The 19,135-nt window shown below is 48.4% G+C and overlaps 1 protein-coding gene across 3 annotated transcripts in view; it reads left to right on the top strand.

The window, feature by feature from the left end:
• Window positions 1-19,135, top strand: part of FAM20A (FAM20A golgi associated secretory pathway pseudokinase) — a 55,427-nt gene that overhangs the window by 29,778 nt on the left and 6,514 nt on the right. For all 3 annotated transcript variants that reach the window (XM_065563672.1, XM_065563671.1, XM_024104627.3), the window contains exons 2-10: window positions 1,165-1,349; window positions 2,418-2,468; window positions 3,943-4,021; window positions 6,288-6,380; window positions 11,720-11,835; window positions 13,030-13,210; window positions 13,765-13,874; window positions 15,496-15,577; window positions 16,194-16,253. In XM_065563672.1, coding sequence (XP_065419744.1) covers window positions 1,165-1,349; window positions 2,418-2,468; window positions 3,943-4,021; window positions 6,288-6,380; window positions 11,720-11,835; window positions 13,030-13,210; window positions 13,765-13,874; window positions 15,496-15,577; window positions 16,194-16,253 — 957 coding nt within the window. The remainder of the gene's footprint in view (window positions 1-1,164; window positions 1,350-2,417; window positions 2,469-3,942; window positions 4,022-6,287; window positions 6,381-11,719; window positions 11,836-13,029; window positions 13,211-13,764; window positions 13,875-15,495; window positions 15,578-16,193; window positions 16,254-19,135) is intronic.

Here is a 19,135-nt window from a genome sequence, read left to right as displayed (position 1 = left end):
AAGCAATGGGCTTCAATTGCAGCAAGGGAGGTTTAGGTTGGACATTAGGAAAAACTTCCTGTCAAGGTGGTTAAACACTGGAATAGATTGCCTAGGGAGGTTGTGGGATCTCCCCGTCACTGGAGGCTTTTAAGACCAGGTTAGACAAAAACCTGTCAGGGATGGTCTAATACTTAGTCCTACCATGAGTGCAAGACTCTAGGTCCCTTCCAGTCCTATGATGCTATTCTCTGAAACTTGCCCCTTTTCAAAATGACTCTCTTAGGTACTTGACTGCCCCCATCACTACAGCACCTGAGGGCCTCGCAATCTTTCATGGATTTATCCTTACAACGCCCCTGTGTGCTAGGGACATCCCCTATTATCCCCAGTTTGCCCATTAACATTCAGCAGACACAGCTTCTTCGCACCCTGGCCTTTGTTCAGTTTGCTGTTCATTTTGCAGGCGTCTCTGTATAAGACCCTTCTATGGACTCTCCTTCCCTCCCTGCCTTCCAACCCCCAAAGGGTTTCATTCAACAGATTAGCAGAAGATCCCCCTCTTTGGCCCACCAGCCGGAGCTTTCAGACTGCTGCCCCAGTAGCTAAAGTGGGAAGCTATTGTAAAACTATGAAAACTTCTGCTGGCATCTCGTCCTTCCTCCCCCATTTGTCTGTTTATTTGCCTCTTGTGTGTTGTCTAAATCCTAGATTGTGAGGCAGAGGCTGTCTGGCTGTTAGTTTGCATGGAACTCCAACAGGGGTCCCTGTTGTGTCTAGCTACTACCCCACTATAACCATAAAAAGGTAATGAAAAGAATATTTTTGCCCTCTCCGGTTTGGCACAGAGAACACCACACTAGGAATAATGGTCACGTGGTTAAGACATGACTTAGGAGACCTGGGTTCTGGTTCCAAGTCTGTCACAGTCTTCCTGGGCAACCTTTGACAAGGTGCTCTCTCAGTGTGCCTCGGTTTCCCCACCTGTAAAATCAAGATCATAATCCTTACCCACTCTCATAAGGCAATTTGCTATCTCTGGCTGGAAAGCTCTGTAGAACGTGGAACTGTCGGTTACTAGCGTTTTCCCAGCTCTTTGAAAACCAGCAGTCTGCTTGTTTTGGAGCACTAAGGATTTACATTCAGTGACATGCCCTTTTCATCGTATAACGTAATGTTTTTCAGGAGACATAAGCTTTACAGAGAGGAGCTCAACCTAACTTCTCCTGACTCGCTGCTGCAGCTTGGGCGGGAAGCAAGCTGGCTCCAATTCCACCTGGGCATCAGTCGCTATGGGCTGTACCCCCGATCCAGCCCGGCCATTAACAAACTCCTCCATGCCATGCAAGATTTTAACACTGTCAGTGCCGGTAAGAGTTTCGAGTCGGGAAAGTCTGCTCACTTGGCACCATAATAGAACTGGTTGGAATCTTTCAAATGAAAAGATTTTTTTGTAAAAAATAAATACATACACAAATGTAGTGACCATTTTCCAGCCTTGGGGTTTTATTTTTATTTTGTATAAAACTTTCTCCAAAACCTTATTGAAAACGTAACTGACAGATTTCAGTAACATTGTCGACGTGCTTTAAAATAGGTTTTCAGTTTTTCGACCTGCTCCGAAGTGCCCGAGGGTGCGGCTACACTGCAAACAAAAGACCCGCGGCGGCGAGTCTGCGTCGACTGACTCTGGCGCACGCTGCGGGGCTTAAGAGAGCAATGTAAACGTTCAGGGCTCGGGCTGGGGCCTGGGCTCTGAAACCTAATGAGGGGAGAGGGCCTCAGAGCACAAGCTCCAGTCCTAGCCCCAGTGGTTCTCAACCAGGTTTCAGAGGGTCCACCAAGCAGGGTCGGCATTAAACTTGCTGGGGCCCAGGGTAGAAAGCCAAACCCCCATCACATGGTGCTGAAGCCCAGGGCCCTGAGTCCCACCACCTGAGGCTGAAGCCTAAACAAGTTAGATTTGTGGGCCCCCTGTGATGTGGGGCTCCAGGCAATTGCCCTACTTGCTACCCCCTAATGCTGGCCCTGGCTTTTATATGCAGAAAAACAGCTGTTGTGGCAGAGGTGGGCCATGGAGTGGCAGGGCCTCAGAAAGAAAAAGGTTGAGAAGCCCTGCAGTACACTGCTACCTTTACACCCACACACAAGCCCGAGTCAGTTGACCCGAACTCTTGCTGCCAGGGGGCTAGTCACTTGTGAGAAGTGACTGCTGGGTTCACACCGGTCTCTGACTCTGCCTTTTCTGAGACTTGTACTGAGCCAGACACCAGACCTTGCTTCATTTCGTTTGCTTCTTGGCAAGTTGGTTAACGCCAGCAGCACCAATCTCCAGCGGTCTCCGTTTTGAAATGGCAGCGGCCGGGTCGTGAATAATTGCTAGCATGAGGCCAGGTTCAACGTGAATGATTCTCTTATCCCTTTTTCTTTCCCTGCAGATTACAGTCAGGATGAGAAAGCTTTATTAGGAGCCTGTGACTGCACCCAGAGTAAGTGATTCATTTGTGTCCTCGCTACTTGCGGCTCATTTTACCTCCTTGTACTAGATAGCTGAGCAAACCTGACACCTTGTATGGAGAGGACATTTTTTTCTGTTAAATGCAAGGCTTGTAGGCGAAATAATAGCTCTGAATTTTCCTGGAATCCCACATGAACATTTCCTGCTTCATTTGGTAATTCCTCAGCCTTTGTGCAAACTGCTGCCTTCAAAAATAAAGGTGAACGTTGCAAATCCAAACCAGGTCAGTACTGAACCAAAGCCCTTCTCTCTCTGCTGGCTCTTTGGTGGCCTGTGTGAAGAAAGCTGATGGCCTGAGTTCTGTTTCTAATGGAACTGGACCACAGAAGCACATGACCACAAGTGGGATTAATTGGTGCCTTTGCTTTTAGTCTCAGAAAGTGAGGCCAAGAATTGGGGAACTGCTCCCAAACTCATTGAATGCATTGGGAGTCTCTGCATTGACTTAATGAGCTTTGAGTCAAACCCTGAGTGAGCATGGAGGTGCATTAACCCCCTCAGCCCCTAGAGGGGACCCTTCCAGGTTGGGGTTGAGACAACTTCGCAGGGCAGCATGGGGGAAGCTCACACTACTCCATGCCCAGGCTGTACCTGCTCTGAGAACAAGCAGAGAGCTCCATTCTCCAGGGCTGTCTATGCAGCTTTGTCACTCAAATCCTGAGCTCTATGGCCCCAACCTTAAATGAGGGGTGGGGCTTCAGTTTCTTTGGTAGGCTCCGCCCACCATCTCAGGATGTAAACCCGCGGGCAGCTTTCACCAGCATGAAATTCACTTTAAATTGCAGTGGGCGCCAATGTAACACTTATGTCACCCCACATGGCGGCTGGGACCAGCTCTGAGCCCCGCTGTTCACTCTGTTTTTTCTAAGAGTATAATAACTTGCGAAGGGGGCTACATGTAGCACTCAGTGCCTGGTGAGAACAGCTGAGTAGGCATACCATAGACCATGCCCTTGGCTCTTTGGCCAACCCCACTTACGCTCCTGCGCTGTGTTGAAGATTTTCCTAGAAGGCAGAATCCAGGCAGCCAGCTTCCACCCGGCACGCCCACTGCAGATTTTGACTTGCACGTACGCACAGCACCACCAGCAACTTTTACTCTTGCTTATTGTTCAATAAAGGCAAGCGAGATGGAGAAATCCAAGATCACAGAGAAGAAATGTCAAATGACTGAGGACTAGAAATGCTAAAGGAAAATAGTCTGCCTAGCATAGAGCAGGATCAGGGAAAATTACCATGGCAAGAACTATAGGGGTGAGATGCAGCAGCGAATTAGCAATAAATAGCCCAGCTGACATGAGCTATTTTATCCAGACTAGTTGGGAGATTTACTCGTGTGGAGAAGAAAGATGAATTTCTCTGATACCAAATGATACTTAAGAAATATTTTACCAGTGTCAAATCAAGAATTTCCCACTCTGTTTTATTCTCCTCCCCAACGCAAGTTGTGAAGCCCAGCGGTGTACATCTGAAACTGGTCCTGCGGTTCCAGGACTTTGGGAAAGCCATGTTCAAACCCATGAGGTAAGGAGAGGGTACATACGTATTAGCTCTAAATCACCTGTTTTCCCAAAACAGCCTCACCTAGCAGTTAAGCAAGGTGGCCTACGCTATAATAAAGGCAGTTGACCTCTGGCTTCTTTAGCAGAGCCATCTGCGCAAATAACCACTGACAGCAAACAACCTGAGCTGTTTCAGCAGGGAAGGACATGATGCAAGTGAATAGCTCCAGGCTGGAGTGGATGGGGTGAAGCAATGGGACGCTGACAACCTGGCTTTGTAATAAAAACAGGTTGGCAAAGGATGTGGAAATTGCATTAGCATCTTTTGTCTCCTTTATTCAGTAAACCTTGTCTTGACGGCTCAAAAGTCTTCCATAAAAATTAGCTCTCATTAGTTCCCACTGTGTCACAGGTGTGCCTGGCACAGAAAACCACACAAAGTTCTTACACCTGTTGTTGGAATTGCATATTTAAAACCGGATTCGCTCCACACAGCTGACGACGCAAGACAGTGCTGTCTGTCGTGTGTGTGTGTGTGTGTGTGTGCGGGAGATTGTTGAGGCCGATACATTTCTGCTGCTTCCCAATAGAATTCCTGTTTTCCTTCATTTGTTTTTTTTATTGAAGTCCCAAGTATATTTCCAGGAGCTAGCTCGTGGTTGAATAGCAGTTTTAAATTGCTTCTGCATTTATTTATAGCCCTTTTGGCCCTTTACATTTATTTCCATTCAGATTGCTTTCTGCGCACCGCCTTGGCTCGGAATGACGGGTCGAGCTTTTCGGAGTTCAACTATGTGCTTATAATAGAGGTTCCTCTCGCTCTCTTTCCCCCATGGCTTGTCTCTATGAATTCCAAGAGGTAAAATATGTAGTTTCCGAAGGCACTCACTCAGCTGTGGCTGGTAGGAAGGTATGTCTCAGCTCGCCTGCTGGGAGGAGATGAGGCCAGCAAGCTTTGGATTGCAGCATGCTTTCCTGTTGAACACATGAGTTTGGAGGACTGATTAGCTCAGGGGATATGGAACTGCTGGTGCTGTTTCACAAACTGAGACGGTGGTGACTCAGAATCACTATCTGCTGGCTATTTGGTGGCCTGAGGGAAATAAACTGCTGGTCGCAGTCCTGTTGCTAAAGGACAGGTGTCCAAAGCTGACAGTAAGGGCATGGCTACACGCTATCAGGAGATGGGACTGCAGCACAGGTAGATGTCATTTACCTAGCTCTCAGCTAGCTCTAGTAACTACAATAGTGAAGTTGTAGCAGCACGGGTGGCTGCACAGATTAGCCCCCCCCACCCAGGTCCCTGGGCGTATACTTGAGTGACCACTGTCACCACACATGCTGCAATCACACCTCCCAGTTGCAGAGCCGACATACCCTAAGGCAGTGGTTTTCAAACTTTTGTACTGGTGACCCCTTTCACATAGCAAGCCTCTGAGTGCGACCCCCCGCCTTATAAATTAAAAACACTTTTTATATACACCTCTACCCCGATATAACGCAACCCGCTATAACACGAATTCGGACAGAACGCGGTAAAGCAGTGTTCCGGGGGGGCAGGGCTGCGCACTCCAGCTGATCAAAGCAAGTTCAATATAACGCAGTTTCACCTATAACGCGGTAAGACTTTTTGGCTCTCGAGGACAGCGTTATATCAGGGTAGAGGTGTATTTAAAACCATTATAAATGCTAGAGGCAAAGCGCGGTTTGGGGTGGAGGCTGACAGCTCGCGACCCCCCCATGTAATAACCTCATGACCCCTTGAGGGGTCCCGACCCCCAGTTTGAGAATCTGTGCCCTAAGTCTTTTGGTGCCAGTCTCAGCAGAAGGACCAAGAATCAAAGAGACAGGAAGAGCGAGACGCTAGAGGTGGTGGTGAGGAGTGAGGCATGTTGGCAGAGCAGCCTGGCCCCTGGCTGCATACTGCCTTGTGGGTAAACAAGGACTCTGCGGGTGCCAATCCAGGTCTAAATGCAGGCACAACACCCGGAAGCACCGCCCACCTCCTGCCTCTCTCCGTGTGTCTGCCATTCCAATAAGTATATGAGCACTGCTCCGTCCAGTTGTTGCTTTTAATCATTCCTGGCCCGTCACCGGTGTCTTTTAAATGACGGCTGTAGCCTGATGCTCTTGTCCTTTGGGAATGTCGTTAGCACAAGCGTTGCAGGTCTCTGCTGGTGCATTGGGCTCTTCTGTAAAGCTCACTTCCCACCTTGCTCCCAGGTCGCTCCCATCCTTCCCCTGGCATGTTCTCCTGGCCTGGTTAGTAACCCCTTCATTTCTTTCAGACAGGAACGAGAGGAAGAGACTCCAGAAGATTGTTTCTACTTCGTTGACTTTCAGAGGCACAATGCGGAAATAGCTGCCTTTCACCTCGACAGGTACTTGTGCCCAGAACACAGAGCTTCTGAGTTACTCCTCTTCTCGCTTCCTTGGGAGAAAAGCCATTAATTCAGTGGCTAAAAACCCGCAGTGGCCTGGGGGAATCCAAGTCATAGTATGGGCCTCCTCCTTCTTCTCATGGATGTTAATAAGGGCCAGAGTTTTAAGGGTATTTAGGCACCTAACTCCCATTGAAGTCAAATTCTGGGCCGAAGAGCGTTGATGTGAGGAAGCAGGATTGGGCATTGCATGACTTTTTGGCCAATGTAAAGCACAGTGTCAGTCTAGTATTTCATACATCTTTCACTGCGGGGCTATAGCCTGGATGCAAATCCCAATGGAGTCAAAGGAAAGACCCCTATTGACTTCACTAAGCTTTAGATTAGGCACGTGCATGACGACGGACTGGATGATGAATTACCTGCTGCGAATGGGTCAGTGGCTTGCTAGCCTGTAGCACTGGTGAACTGTCTTGTTTCTCTGAGGCAACCACCCCAGCAGGGAAGTCAGAGGAGGAAATGAGACAGAGGGTCGATAAGCACGTGGGGTTTAATAAGTCTTTCCCTTTTTATACCCCCTTCCAGCCAAAGACTTCCAAGCACTTTACAAATGCTAATTCATTCCAACTCAGAGCATCGACTCTGTGAGGCAAGAAAATGTTTCCTCCATGCTATGAATGGGGAAAATGAGGCACAGAAAGGCAGGACTAGAACTCAGGAGTCCCGACTCCCAGTTCACTGTTCTGGCCAGGCCACTCTCTCTCCCATCGCTAATCACAACCTCTGCTCGCCCTAAACTCCAAACGGTCGGACGTTGTCCCCTTCCTCCCTTGCAGTAGCTTCCAGCTACAACAGAGCCAGGGTTCTTGAAATGCAAACCCTTCCCTCGGAGGCTGACACTGGTTTGCAAGATCTGGAAACAGCACTGGCTGGGTAATATTGCTTTAAAGTAGCTGAGTGGCTGGACTCCATTCTGAAAACCATCAGCCAAAAGGGGATACAATTAGAATCCCAGCTGTTATCGTACGTCCTCACTGCACAGATGGAGCCAGATTTTAGTGAGTCTTTATTTGTCCAAAACTCCGGTTGAGGTCGACGGCCCTTGATTATTGAGCTGCAGCATTTAGGTCCAGATCCAGATTTCAAACCCCTCCACCTCTGGGAGTGTTTGGATCCCACGTTTTTAACGGCGGTTTGAAGGGATAAAAGGCCATTTGCTAAATCCAGATTTGTTTCCATTTTCGAGTCAGGCCCATTTCCAAAGACCATCAAAGGGGACAGCTTTGCATTATGGGAAAAAATAGTCATTACACACTTTGGCCCTGATCCTGAGACGTGCTTGATGGAAGTCAGTAAGAATTTGCAGCGGCTGAGATCCTTTTGGGATCAAGCCTTTAATCACACAGAATATTCGGCGTCACTTTTGCTCGCTGAGACAGGAAACAAACACCTGACAATGCAGGAGAGTTTGTTCCGTGAGCTGCCACTTCAGAGGGAAATGCAGAATTGCATTAGGCCTGTTTTCATACTGTAAATTCTCCAGTCCCTCTGAAAGTGAATTCAAAGTGCTCACTGATCTCTAGTAAGGCAGAACACTTCTTTTCAGCCCTCCCCTTCTTTTCCTGGAAGTCAAGTTCAATTAAATAGAGGCTGGGTGACAGGGGAGAGCCTTTCATCTCCGAGTTACCTGTCCAAATTTGGCAGTTTCAATCCCATGTCTATTGGAAGCCTGGTATAAAATGAGCCAGTGGTTTCAGTCCAGTTCCAAGTAGCCACATGTCCTCATTCCAAAAGCAGCCATGAGTTGGCAATCTTAGCAGAGATAGCGCAGACTAACTAACCCTAGAGGTGACTCACCCTTCTTAGCCCTCCAAGTGGTCTGTCCCAGTTAGGGCTGGGGGCCGTTTGGCATGTAAAGCCTGGTTGACATTCACAAAGTTGTACCAATTTAGTTAAACCGTTGCCTCTTTGTGTCTGGACACTCTTAGGTGGGTTTAAACTTGGCTTATAGCGGTTTAGGGCCCATCGGGACATTTACAGGTGCTGGCTAAATCGATATCACCAGTTTTAAACGTATGTAAAAGCATCCGCTGCTCCAGTTTACCTACATCGGGTTTCAAACTGATTTGAATTAAACCGGTGCAACTTCTGTTTGCAGCAAGCCCACAGTGAAACAGGCTGTGACCCTGATGGGGGATAACCTGGTGCTCTGCACCAGCCCCAGGTAACAACATAAAATGAAATCCCGTTGGAAAAGGAGCCAGTTTTCCTCTCCCTTAGGAGGGAGAGGTCCCACTAAGAACAAGGGAGAAGTTCCAAATTTTGCTAGATTTTTCACTCCATCTTCTTCCTTTCACAAAGCCAGCTTAAATGATGAATAAGGCTGGCAGTTAGGCCTGTAGCTGGATCATTCAAACTCCGGGCTAGGGAGTCAGGAGAAATGAGTTCTTCCATTTCTAGCTCTGCCACTGCTCTGTGACCTGGAGCGACGCACCTAGACTCCCTGTGCCTCAATGCCATCTAACCTCTCTGGCACTCAGTTTAACCATCTATAAAACAAAGCTGATGACACCAGTGTGACACCAATTTTTAAAAAGGGCTCCAGAGGTGATCCCGGCAATTACAGGCTGGTATGCCTGTCTGCAGTACTGGGCAAACTAGTTGAAACTATAGTCAAGAGCAAAATTGTCAGATGCATAGCTAAACATAATTTGTTGGGGAAAAGTCAAAATGGTTTATGTAAAGGGAAATCATGCCTCACCAATCTACTAGAATTCTTTGAGGGGGTCAACAAGCATGTGGACAAGGGGGACCCAGTGGATATAGTGTACTTAGATTTTCAGAAAGCCTTTGACAAGGTCCCTCACCAAAGGCTCTTAAGCAAAGTAAGCTGTCATGGGATAAGAGGGAAGGTCCTCTCATGGATTGGTAACTGATTAAAAGAAAGGGAACAAAGGGTAGGAATAAATGGTCAGTTTTCAGAATGGAGAGATGTAAATAGTGGTGTCCCCCAAGGGTCTGTACTGGGACCAGTCCTATTCAACATATTCATAAACGATCTGGAAAAGGGGGTAAACAGTGAGGTGGCAAAATTTTCAGATGATACAAAACCACTCAAGATAGTTAAGTCCCAAGCAGACTGCTAAGAGCTACTTAAGGAGCCCAGGCAACAAAATGGCAGATGAAATTCAATGTTTATAAATGCAAAGTAATGCACATTGGAAAGCATAATCCCCACTATACATATAAAATGATGGGGTCTAAATTAGCTGTTACCACTCAAGAAAGAGATCTTAGCGTCCTTGTGGATAGTTCTCTGAAAACATCCACTCAATGTGCAGCGGCAGTCAAAAAAAGCTAACAGAATGTTGGGAATCATTAAGAAAGGGATAGATAATAAGACAGAAAATATCATATTGCCTCTATATAAATCCATGGTACGCCCAAATCTTGAATACTGTGTGCAGATGTGATCTCCCCATCTCAAAAAAGATATACAGTCAAACCCCGCAATAAGGGGCCCCGCCATAACGCAAAATCGCATATAACGCAATCACAGTTTGGCCCCCATTTAAGACATACAGTAATACAGTACCGTATGTACCAGTGGTCCCCAACGCCATGACGCCTGCCAGGCAGGAGAGAGAAGTGCCAGGCAGGGGAGAGAAGCTGCGGCCCCGCGCCTGCCGGGGATAGTGAGCACCTGCGCCTGCAGCCCTGTTGTTCTCTGTCCCCAGCAGGCGCGGGGCCGCGGCTTCTCTCCCCTGCTGGGCACTAGGCGGCGCACATCAATGCACCGCCTTGGGGACCACTGACGGACTTGAAACCCCGCTATACCGCAACCCCGCATTTAGCACGATGTAATTTTTTGGACCCCAAACATCGCGGTATAGCGGGGTTTCACTGTACTTGAATTGGAAAAGGTTCAGAAAAGGGCAACAAAAATGATTAGGGGTATGGAATGGCTGCCATATGAGGAGAGATTAATAAGACTGGGACTTTTCAGCTTGGAAAAGAGACAACTAAGGGGGGATATGATAGAGGTCAATAAAATCATGACTGGTGTGGAGAAAGTAAATAAGGAAGTGCTATTTACTCCTTCTCATAACACAAGAACTAGGGGTCACCAAATGAAGTTAATAGGCAGCAGGTTTAAAACAAACAAAAGGAAGTATTTTTCCACAGGTTGACGCTGTGTTGTGTGAAACTCCTTGCCCGAGGCTGGTGTGAAGGCCAAGACTATAATAGGGTTCAAAGAAGAGCTAGATAAGTTCATGGAGGATAGGACCATCAATGGCTATTAGCCAAGATGGGCAGGGATGGTGTCCCTAGCCTCTGTTTGCCAGAAACTGGGAAGGGCAACATGGGCTGGATCACTTGATGATACCTGTCTGTTCATTCCCTTTGGGGCACCTGGCACTGTCCGCTGTTGGAAAACAGGATACTGGGCTAGATGGACCTTTGGTCTAACCCAGTGTGGCCGGTCTTATGTTCACCTGCCCAATTTTGTAAAGTGCTTTGAAGTCTGAAGAGGAAAGAGGCTAGATAGGAGGGAAATATTGTTTTTTTTTTTTTTAAGTGATTGCTAATTGACAAGCTAAATCCAGTTTCATGTTTGATTCTTGGAAGCTGAGTGCATTGCTCAGTGTTTGCATCACAGCATTTCTGATCCTGCCCAGTGGTTACTGACTCAGGAATCAGCAATGGTTTTCCACTCCCAGAGTCATTAAAAATTCCCTCAGCCCCAGGCCGCTGATTCTCCGAAGTGAGATCAGGGAGATGAATCAGCTGAGACAATAGGCTAAGTGGCTCCTGGTGTGTGCGAGCCCCTCCCAGTTTCCCACTGTCTGTGCTGTGCTGTAACAGGTTCAGCCCATCTCTGCAGAGTGTCAAACACAACATTGTGCAGGCCCTTGGCAGTCACCCTTGAAAGAGACAACAGACTCATATAGATACACGATCAACTAGCTGAGGAAAAGATGCTTAGAATTACAGCAGATCCTGGATGGAATAGCCAAAATGTCTCCAAACTCTAACAAGGCCCAACTGTCAAAACGGCAAATCCCAGCTCAGACCTCTTTTGGTTTGGAGCGTAAAATGGGCTTGCATATTTGCTAGAGATCACACAAGAAAGATTCGAATTGGGCAGTGCTGTCAGACTTTTAAAAAGGAGAGTGGTTTCAGAATGGAAACAAGCTCCTTTCTATGGAGCGGGGTTTGGATTCAGTTGCTGGACCGCTTTCCCAGCCCTACCATGTGCTGAGAAATCATCTCCCTTCCCCACCTCCTGGACTCTGCTCCAGGACCCTTTGATTGACACGTTTTCGCTTTTGCGACAGGATCCTGGATTTCCGACGGGTCCCGCCTACGATTGGAAGGTTGATCAACGTCACCAAGGACATCCTGGAGGTCACCAAGAATGAAATCCTACAGAGCGTCTTCTTCGTTTCACCCGGTATGTGAGTGAAGGTGCAGAAGCGAGTTCCTTTTACGAATACATTCCTCAGTACCAAGCTGATCGGGAAAGAGGCGTATGCAGGAAAGGTCCAGAGGAAGTGTGTACTAGATGCTGCATTGGAGAGATCAAACTCAGCATGACTCATGTTTATGATAATACCTCTATAGCGTCTTCCACCGAATCAGGGCTGTGTAGTGAATGAGGCTGTTGTGTTTAGCGCCCCTGTCTCATTTGTGGCAGAAGATGGAAGGTGTGTGGTGAATGAGACAGGAAGAGAAAGGATGATCCCATGGTTAAGGCAGTGGAATGCTGGGCTGGAGAACTGCATTCTATCCACATAATTAAAGACTGTATTGTAATGCACATGCACAAGGGGGCTGAATTAAGCACAGGCAACTCTAAATCTGGCATCTCCTAACTTCTGAGTACTTGACTTGGCAACTTTAATAATGTTCTGTTAGTGTGGTTTGGTGTATGTAACATTATTATGTAGCTAGTTAGAAATGTAGTGGGGAATAACAGGTGGGCTATACCCACCGCTCACACTCAGATTCCATCCTGTAGAGGGCAGTGGTGTGTGTGTGCGTCTCTCTCTGACATTATGACTTGCAGTCTCTTCAACAGGTAGAGAGGTAAATCTTCAGCTAATGTAAATTGTTAAAAGCTCCATTGATTTCAACTTACACCAGCTGAGGATCTGGTCCAGAGAGTGTTTTGCTTCCATCATTTGCAACTTTCCTACAGGATTTATTCCCCCTCTGGGGGTGCCAGAACAGGGGGGACCAGAAGGTCATGGCTCCATCACTTTTTACTGTCCGTAAGGGTGAGGGGGCGGAGAGGGGCGAGCAGGGGGTGGAATCTTGGAAGAGGCAGTGCAGGGGCAGGGGCTCGGGGAGAAGGGGCAGCACAGGGGGGCGGGGTTCAGGCACCAGTAGCCCCTCACTAGGACTTCCTGTTACAATGCTAAATATCATGGCCACTCAGAACTGCCTGGCAATACTGAGATCTTCCTGATGCATAAACACCACTTCCAGCACCTGAGTTAAAGGTGAATCTCCATTGGGTGGTGGCAGTGTAGGGCCTATGACCCAAAGCAGAGCCATTCCAACCCCACCCAGCAGAGGGCAGTGGTGCACGTATACAGTAGGCAATTCATTATATTAACTAGCTGGTTCTCCGTTCTTCCCATAGCCAGCAACGTGTGTTTCTTTGCGAAGTGCCCGTACATGTGCAAGACGGAGTACGCAGTGTGTGGGAACCCTCACCTGCTGGAGGGATCCCTCTCCGCTTTCCTGCCGTCCCTCAATCTGGCCCCGAGACTCTCCATCCCAAACCCCTGGATCCGGTCCTACTCGTTTGCTGGAAAAGAGGAGTAAGTGGGTAAATGCTGCAGCTCGGTGCGGTGAACGGAGGCAGAGGAGTAGCAAGAAGGGGGCGAGTGATCGTGCCCGGGGGGGAGGAGCAGAGGCCAAGACCCAGAGGCTGCCTGCATGTAGCCTACCACCTCCTGATGCCTGGGCCTGGTGCAGAATCTCTCCCCTCCCCTCTCTGGCTGCTTGCTATTAGGATGGTTTGAACTCAGCCGAAGGGGAGTGCGGATTGGGGAATATCGCTGCTGTGGCCAAGAGACAAGCAAATCTGCCAAGCAGGGTAGCCAGCTAAATGTGCCGGGCACTGAGAAGCAGTGTGGGCCAAACTCAGCCCCGGTGGAAGCAGCTGGCACTCGTCAGCAGAGCCGCTGCTGCTCATGCCAGCCTTGAATCCAACCCTTGGCATCTCAACGCTGCCCATTCTCCGGGCTCACAGAGTCGTGGCAAGGCAGAGCTGGCCGGGGCAACCGCGATCACATCCCTGCCTTCGTGTGGCTCCCGGAGGATGTGTTTGAGAAGCCGCCTTGCGTTCACGCTTCCCCTCTGTTTCCTGTAGGTGGGAAGTGAATCCACTTTACTGCAACACGGTGAGGGAGATTTACCCCTACAACAGCGGCAACCGGCTGCTCAATATCATCGACATGGCCATATTTGACTTCCTGATAGGTATGATGGACAGAATAATAATGAGCTCCTGCTCCCTCTCTTCATCTCCTTCACCTTCTCCCTTCATCTCGTGTCTTTCTTCCCTTCCCCCCCCCCTCACCCCCCCAGTAATTCTCAAGGACACTCAGTGCCTCAGAAGCCGGTTTTCCAAATCTTACTCTTGCTCTGTAGAGAAGATTTGAGAGACTCGCTGTCTTCAAGGCTCCCTTCTCATACCGCAAGCACACAATGCCCAGCCAACACCCAGCCCCTCGGTGACCCTATGGACACAGGCAGTCCTTAATTTGTAATGAACAAGGTACCGGGGCTCAAGCAGATTTTTTACATTCATAACTGACACAGCAAGCCCAGAGGTGCCGGGGCTACGAACTGCCGCGCCCAGAGGTGCCGGGGCTACGAACTGCCAAGCCCAGAGGTGCCGGGGCTACGAACTGCCGCGCCCAGAGGTGCCAGGGCTACGAACTGCCGCGCCCAGAGGTGCCGGGGCTACAAACTGCCAGGCCCAGAGGTGCCGGGGCTACGAACTGCCGCGCCCAGAGGTCCCGGAGCTACGAACTGCCGCGCCCAGAGTTGCCGGGGCGCAAGGGCTAAGGCAGTGGTTTTCATTATCTTTCTTTAGTGGAGCTGCCTTTGCAATAGCCTCGGTGGGTACATGTCTCCTCAGCTCATCTCTGCTTTATCAGCTCCCCTCCCTGGCTCTCTTTCCTACCCATCAGTGTTCCCTGGGTATTTCTCTTGCTTAATTTTGTCGCTCTCCTGTTTGGTGGCGTCCCCTCCCCTGCTCAGCGGGTGGCAGTTGATTCGCAGTGGGGCCAGAGAGCACAGAAGCACGAGAAGGTCGCTGCAGCCTGACCCGTGTGAGTTGTGCTAGGGCAGCGACAGGAGCTCGGGGATGGGGGCCAAGCAAAGGAGGGTAAGCTTTCGTGTTTGCAGTGCAGGATCCGCCCTCCCTCTGCAGTCTTCCCCCTTGTGGTCTTGTCTCACTAATCAGACCCTGGCTGCCAGGTTGAGGTCAACTGACGTAGAAGTTTATAAGAGGCGCCACTATCCTTTCATCTAGGAATTTCTATGCCCTCCTCATTATAATACCTGAGCGCCCTTGGCATAGACAGATGTCCATCTTCCACTCACCTTACAGGAGGAAGATGCAGGAAAGGGAGCCTGACCTAGCGAAAACACAAATCCTGGAGTTAGCAGTTCTGGGGTTCATCCCTTAGGTGACTCATTTCACTTCACTCTGTGCCTCAGTTTTCCCATCTGTAAAATGGAGTTAATCTCTCATCGATTCTGAGACACTGTGGTGATGAGGGTCATATAAGCACCTCACTAGCCAGCAGGGAGGTAATTTCATTACTGCTGGTAATGCACTTTGAGATGAGATCCTGGGATTGGGGGTACTAGGGGAGAGCAGACTATTACTACTGTCAGGTAACTCCAGGCCTCTTGACTCACAACTGGTGTTGCACAAATACCCCAGCCCTAGCCAGGTAATTCTTGCTCAGTGCGGACCTGAAGAATGACATAGCGGCAGAGTTTTCCCCCTGCCCAGTTCAAAGGGGTACTCAGTCACTGCTCAGTGCATGGCAAGAGCAATATGTTCTCTTTCGCTCTCTCTCCAAAGGGAACATGGACCGTCATCACTATGAAATGTTCACTAAGTTCGGGGATGAAGGCTTCCTCATTCATCTGGACAATGCCAGAGGGTAAGGCACACGCCCCAGCAATGACTTTTGGGGCACTGGAATGTGAGATGGAGACACAAAGGGGGGCTGAGTGCCAGGGGGCCTGAGAGTAGGCAGACAGTGCTGGGGGTCAGATTGTGCTGGGGGGACGTAAGTGGGGCCCAATGAAGCTGGGGGGTGGGCAGATGGTCCAGTGGTTCAAAAGGGCAGATGATGCTGGGACCATGGGAGGGGCCAGGCCTCAGGTAGCATTGCCTATGAGTGACTTGATCTCTGCCCTGACATCCTGGAATGTGTATCTACATTTACTTTGGGAGAAGAATTTGTTGCCCAGGAAAATGAAGGGCGTACTGCCCAGGCACGCACAATGGGGATTCGGCCTGCCCCTGCACAGCACGCTCTAACCTGTAACAGCCCAGCTCCTGCAGGTCCTGGCATCTCAGCCTTTCCAGCATGCCCCATGGCCAGTTTTGTTTCATTCTGTTATGTGAACCAAGGAGCAAGGGTCTGATCCAGCCCCAGTGTTGAGTGCCTCCTCTGAACACTTCTCAGATAGGATCGGATCCTCTAATCACAGCTTCATGCCTGGGGCATTGGTGGTAGCAGCGGTTCACCCTTGCCTTCGTTTGTCCCCTAGCTTTGGAAGACATTCCCATGATGAAACCTCCATCCTGGCGCCGCTCTCCCAGTGCTGCATGTAAGTGAGATGGCAAGCTTGGTTAATTGTACTTGCTAGCCAGTCATGTTAGGGTAGTCACCTGCATTACCCCAGGGGAGTCTGGGAAGAGAGCTGAGACATTATTATACCATTATACCCTACACGACTATAGGATTCTATAGTGTTACCCCGCACTGTACCATGCTTTACAATGCTGCAAGATACTATAGCGGAGTGGTCACCAACCGGTGGATCAAGATCGACTGGTCGATCCTGGAACCTCTGACCGTCGATCCCGATCTCTGGCTGCTAAAAGTCCAGTAGCACAGCGGGGCTAAGGCAGGCTCCCTGCCAGCCCCGGCCCTGCGTGCTGAGTCCTGGAAGTGGCCAGCACACCCCAACGGCGGCGCAGCCCCTGGCGGGGCGGGGGGAAAGAAAGGGGAGGGGAGGGGATCTCTGCGCTGCTCCTGCCTGCAACTCCCATTGGCCGGGAATGGGGAACTGCAGCCAGTGGGAGCTGCGGGGGCGGTGACTGGGGCAGCAGGCGGGGCCACTTGTCCCTCCCACCTCTTTGAAACAGCCTTAGTACAGCTATGCTTTTGTAACGCCAACAGATGTTGGCGGCCAGGATCAAACCTGGGACCTCTGGCGCTTACTGCAGGAGCTAAGACACACCTCTCTCTTAGCCAAGGCTGTTGCAGGCTCATCAATCGCTACCTGGTCTAGGTGCCATTAGAGGGGGATAGAGTGCCACACCCAAGGAGGCCTGGGTTACACTTTCTTCCCTAGAGGTTGAGTAGCTGATCTGTACATAGGCTTGGAAAGATTGGATTTTTATCAGTCAGTGCCCACACACATTGGTTTCTGCGTGCATGTGCATGGTGAAATCAATGAAAAAATATTTCCACCGCTAATAATCAAAATGTACAGATAGGCAACGTCTGAAAAATGCTGCTTGAGAAATTATCAGGGTTTGATTTAAGGCTCTTTACTTTGGCTATTGTGACGGGTGACATTGTCAATTTGTGTTTTAATATTTATAAAGCATTCGCTTTTTGAACCTCACCCACTGCAATAATTATTGTCTGACCTGCCCCCACCATAATTTCATTCAATGGTAAAATCAATACAAATCAGGGAACAGAGGCTTAACACCCACTATTTTGCCCAACTGTGAAAATTTTAAATCAACAAAAAAAACTAAAACACTTCAAAATAAACCTCAATCTCCATCAAAATGATCAACAAATAAAGGCATAAGGTGAATTTCAGACCCCATTCTTTAGAAGCCTGCCTGTAACACTCGGACAATCTCTGCCTTTTAAAGACCTGGGAGAATGTTGATATAGTTAATCAGTCTGGTTTCCCCCTCTCCAAGTTATTAAAAAATCCTCATACATTTTACTCTTTGAATCCTATCTCAGCTACTCCCTTATCAATTCACGTAAATCAATAGCTGAAAATTAAATTAAAGAGCCATGGTGAGCGCTGCTGTTCCCTGTGGTTTTTCCTTAGGAAACATTTAACCTATTTCTTTACCATTCGTGCACTTGTATTAGCCAGGTCAAATGTTAAAAGCAGCTATTGCACCTAGCGAGACTTTTAATTTACAGTCTGACGATTTCAGTAAATCCTTCCCATGGATTTCTATTCTGGGTGGTTGAAATTAACTACACCTCACCGCTTGCCCAGACCTGCAATATCTTCACAACTCCATCAGCCACGGGGCATTTTTAATTTGGTTCCTTTGTAAAATGTAGTGGGTACAAGATCTACCTTCCAGGAGCCAACTAATTGCATCAGAGAGTAAGAAAGCAACTCAAGCACCTGCCAGGATACATACCCATTGTGTCTTCTATTTTATTAAAGAGAATAAAATGGCTCTCTAGGAAAGCACAAAAGTGACAGTCATACCTCTTAGGGCCAGAATGCTTCCTTCTGATCATCTAGTCCAGTGGTTCCCAAACTGGGGTTCGTGAAATGTTACAGGGGGGTTTTGGGAAAAAAATCCCTCATGGCGGACAGAGCTGTCCCTAGGGGCAAGCAGCGCGGAGCCCCTGGACTTCCAAGAGCTAAGCGGATCAAAGCAAGCACATCTATCACACTGAGAAGATTTAAACGTCAAGATTCCTTATAAGAAATGGAAAGGGAAGTGGATATTTTTTGTTGTTTTTAAAATTAAACAGGCAGCTAGTATTGGTTTTAAAATTACGAAGAACAAGTTTAAGCTTTGTTGTAACATGCGTTGTTTGCCTGGACTGCTCAACACCTGAATGCTTGTGTAGGAGGAACTCTTTGAGATGGTTTCTTCAATAGTTTCATGCTGTTTCACATCTGATACTCCAAGGAGACTTGTCTTATAACAGGCTTATTCAAAGTGATACCAGCTACGCAAGTGAGATCTTGGAAGAGTATTGCTGTTTTCATAATGTAATAAAAATACTGTAATCATAAATAATAATTGATAAGTAGTGTGTAATAAGCATATCAAAAATGAATGTTTCCAGAAATAGTCTCCTTTACCGGAGTATAAATGATAAAAGCAGTGATCTTGGAAATATAAAAACAAATTTTATATTTCCAAGATCACTGCTTTTATCATTTATACTCCGGTAAAGGAGACTATTTCTGGAAACATTCATTTTTAGGAGGGGGCTTGTGAGACTTGACATTTTAGTGAAAGGGGTTCACAGTCTGTTAAAGTTTGGGAACCACTGATCTAGTCAGATTTCCTGTAGAACATAGGCCAGAGAATTTCACCCACTCATTCCCGCATGAAGCCGAAGAACTTGTGGTTCCACTAGAGCATAAGCCAGATCCTCAAGATAGAGTAAAATGGACTGATTTCAGGGCCAATTTAACCCAGCTGAGACTCTGGCCTAAGTTTAAAGACATCCTTCTGAAATGAATGACTAATGGAG

The sequence above is a fragment of the Chrysemys picta genome, chromosome 12 (assembly GCF_011386835.1).
Source record: "Chrysemys picta bellii isolate R12L10 chromosome 12, ASM1138683v2, whole genome shotgun sequence".
Lineage (NCBI taxonomy): Eukaryota > Metazoa > Chordata > Testudines > Emydidae > Chrysemys > Chrysemys picta.
Note: the sequence above shows the minus strand (reverse complement) of the source record. Positions and strands in the feature narration are given on the sequence as shown.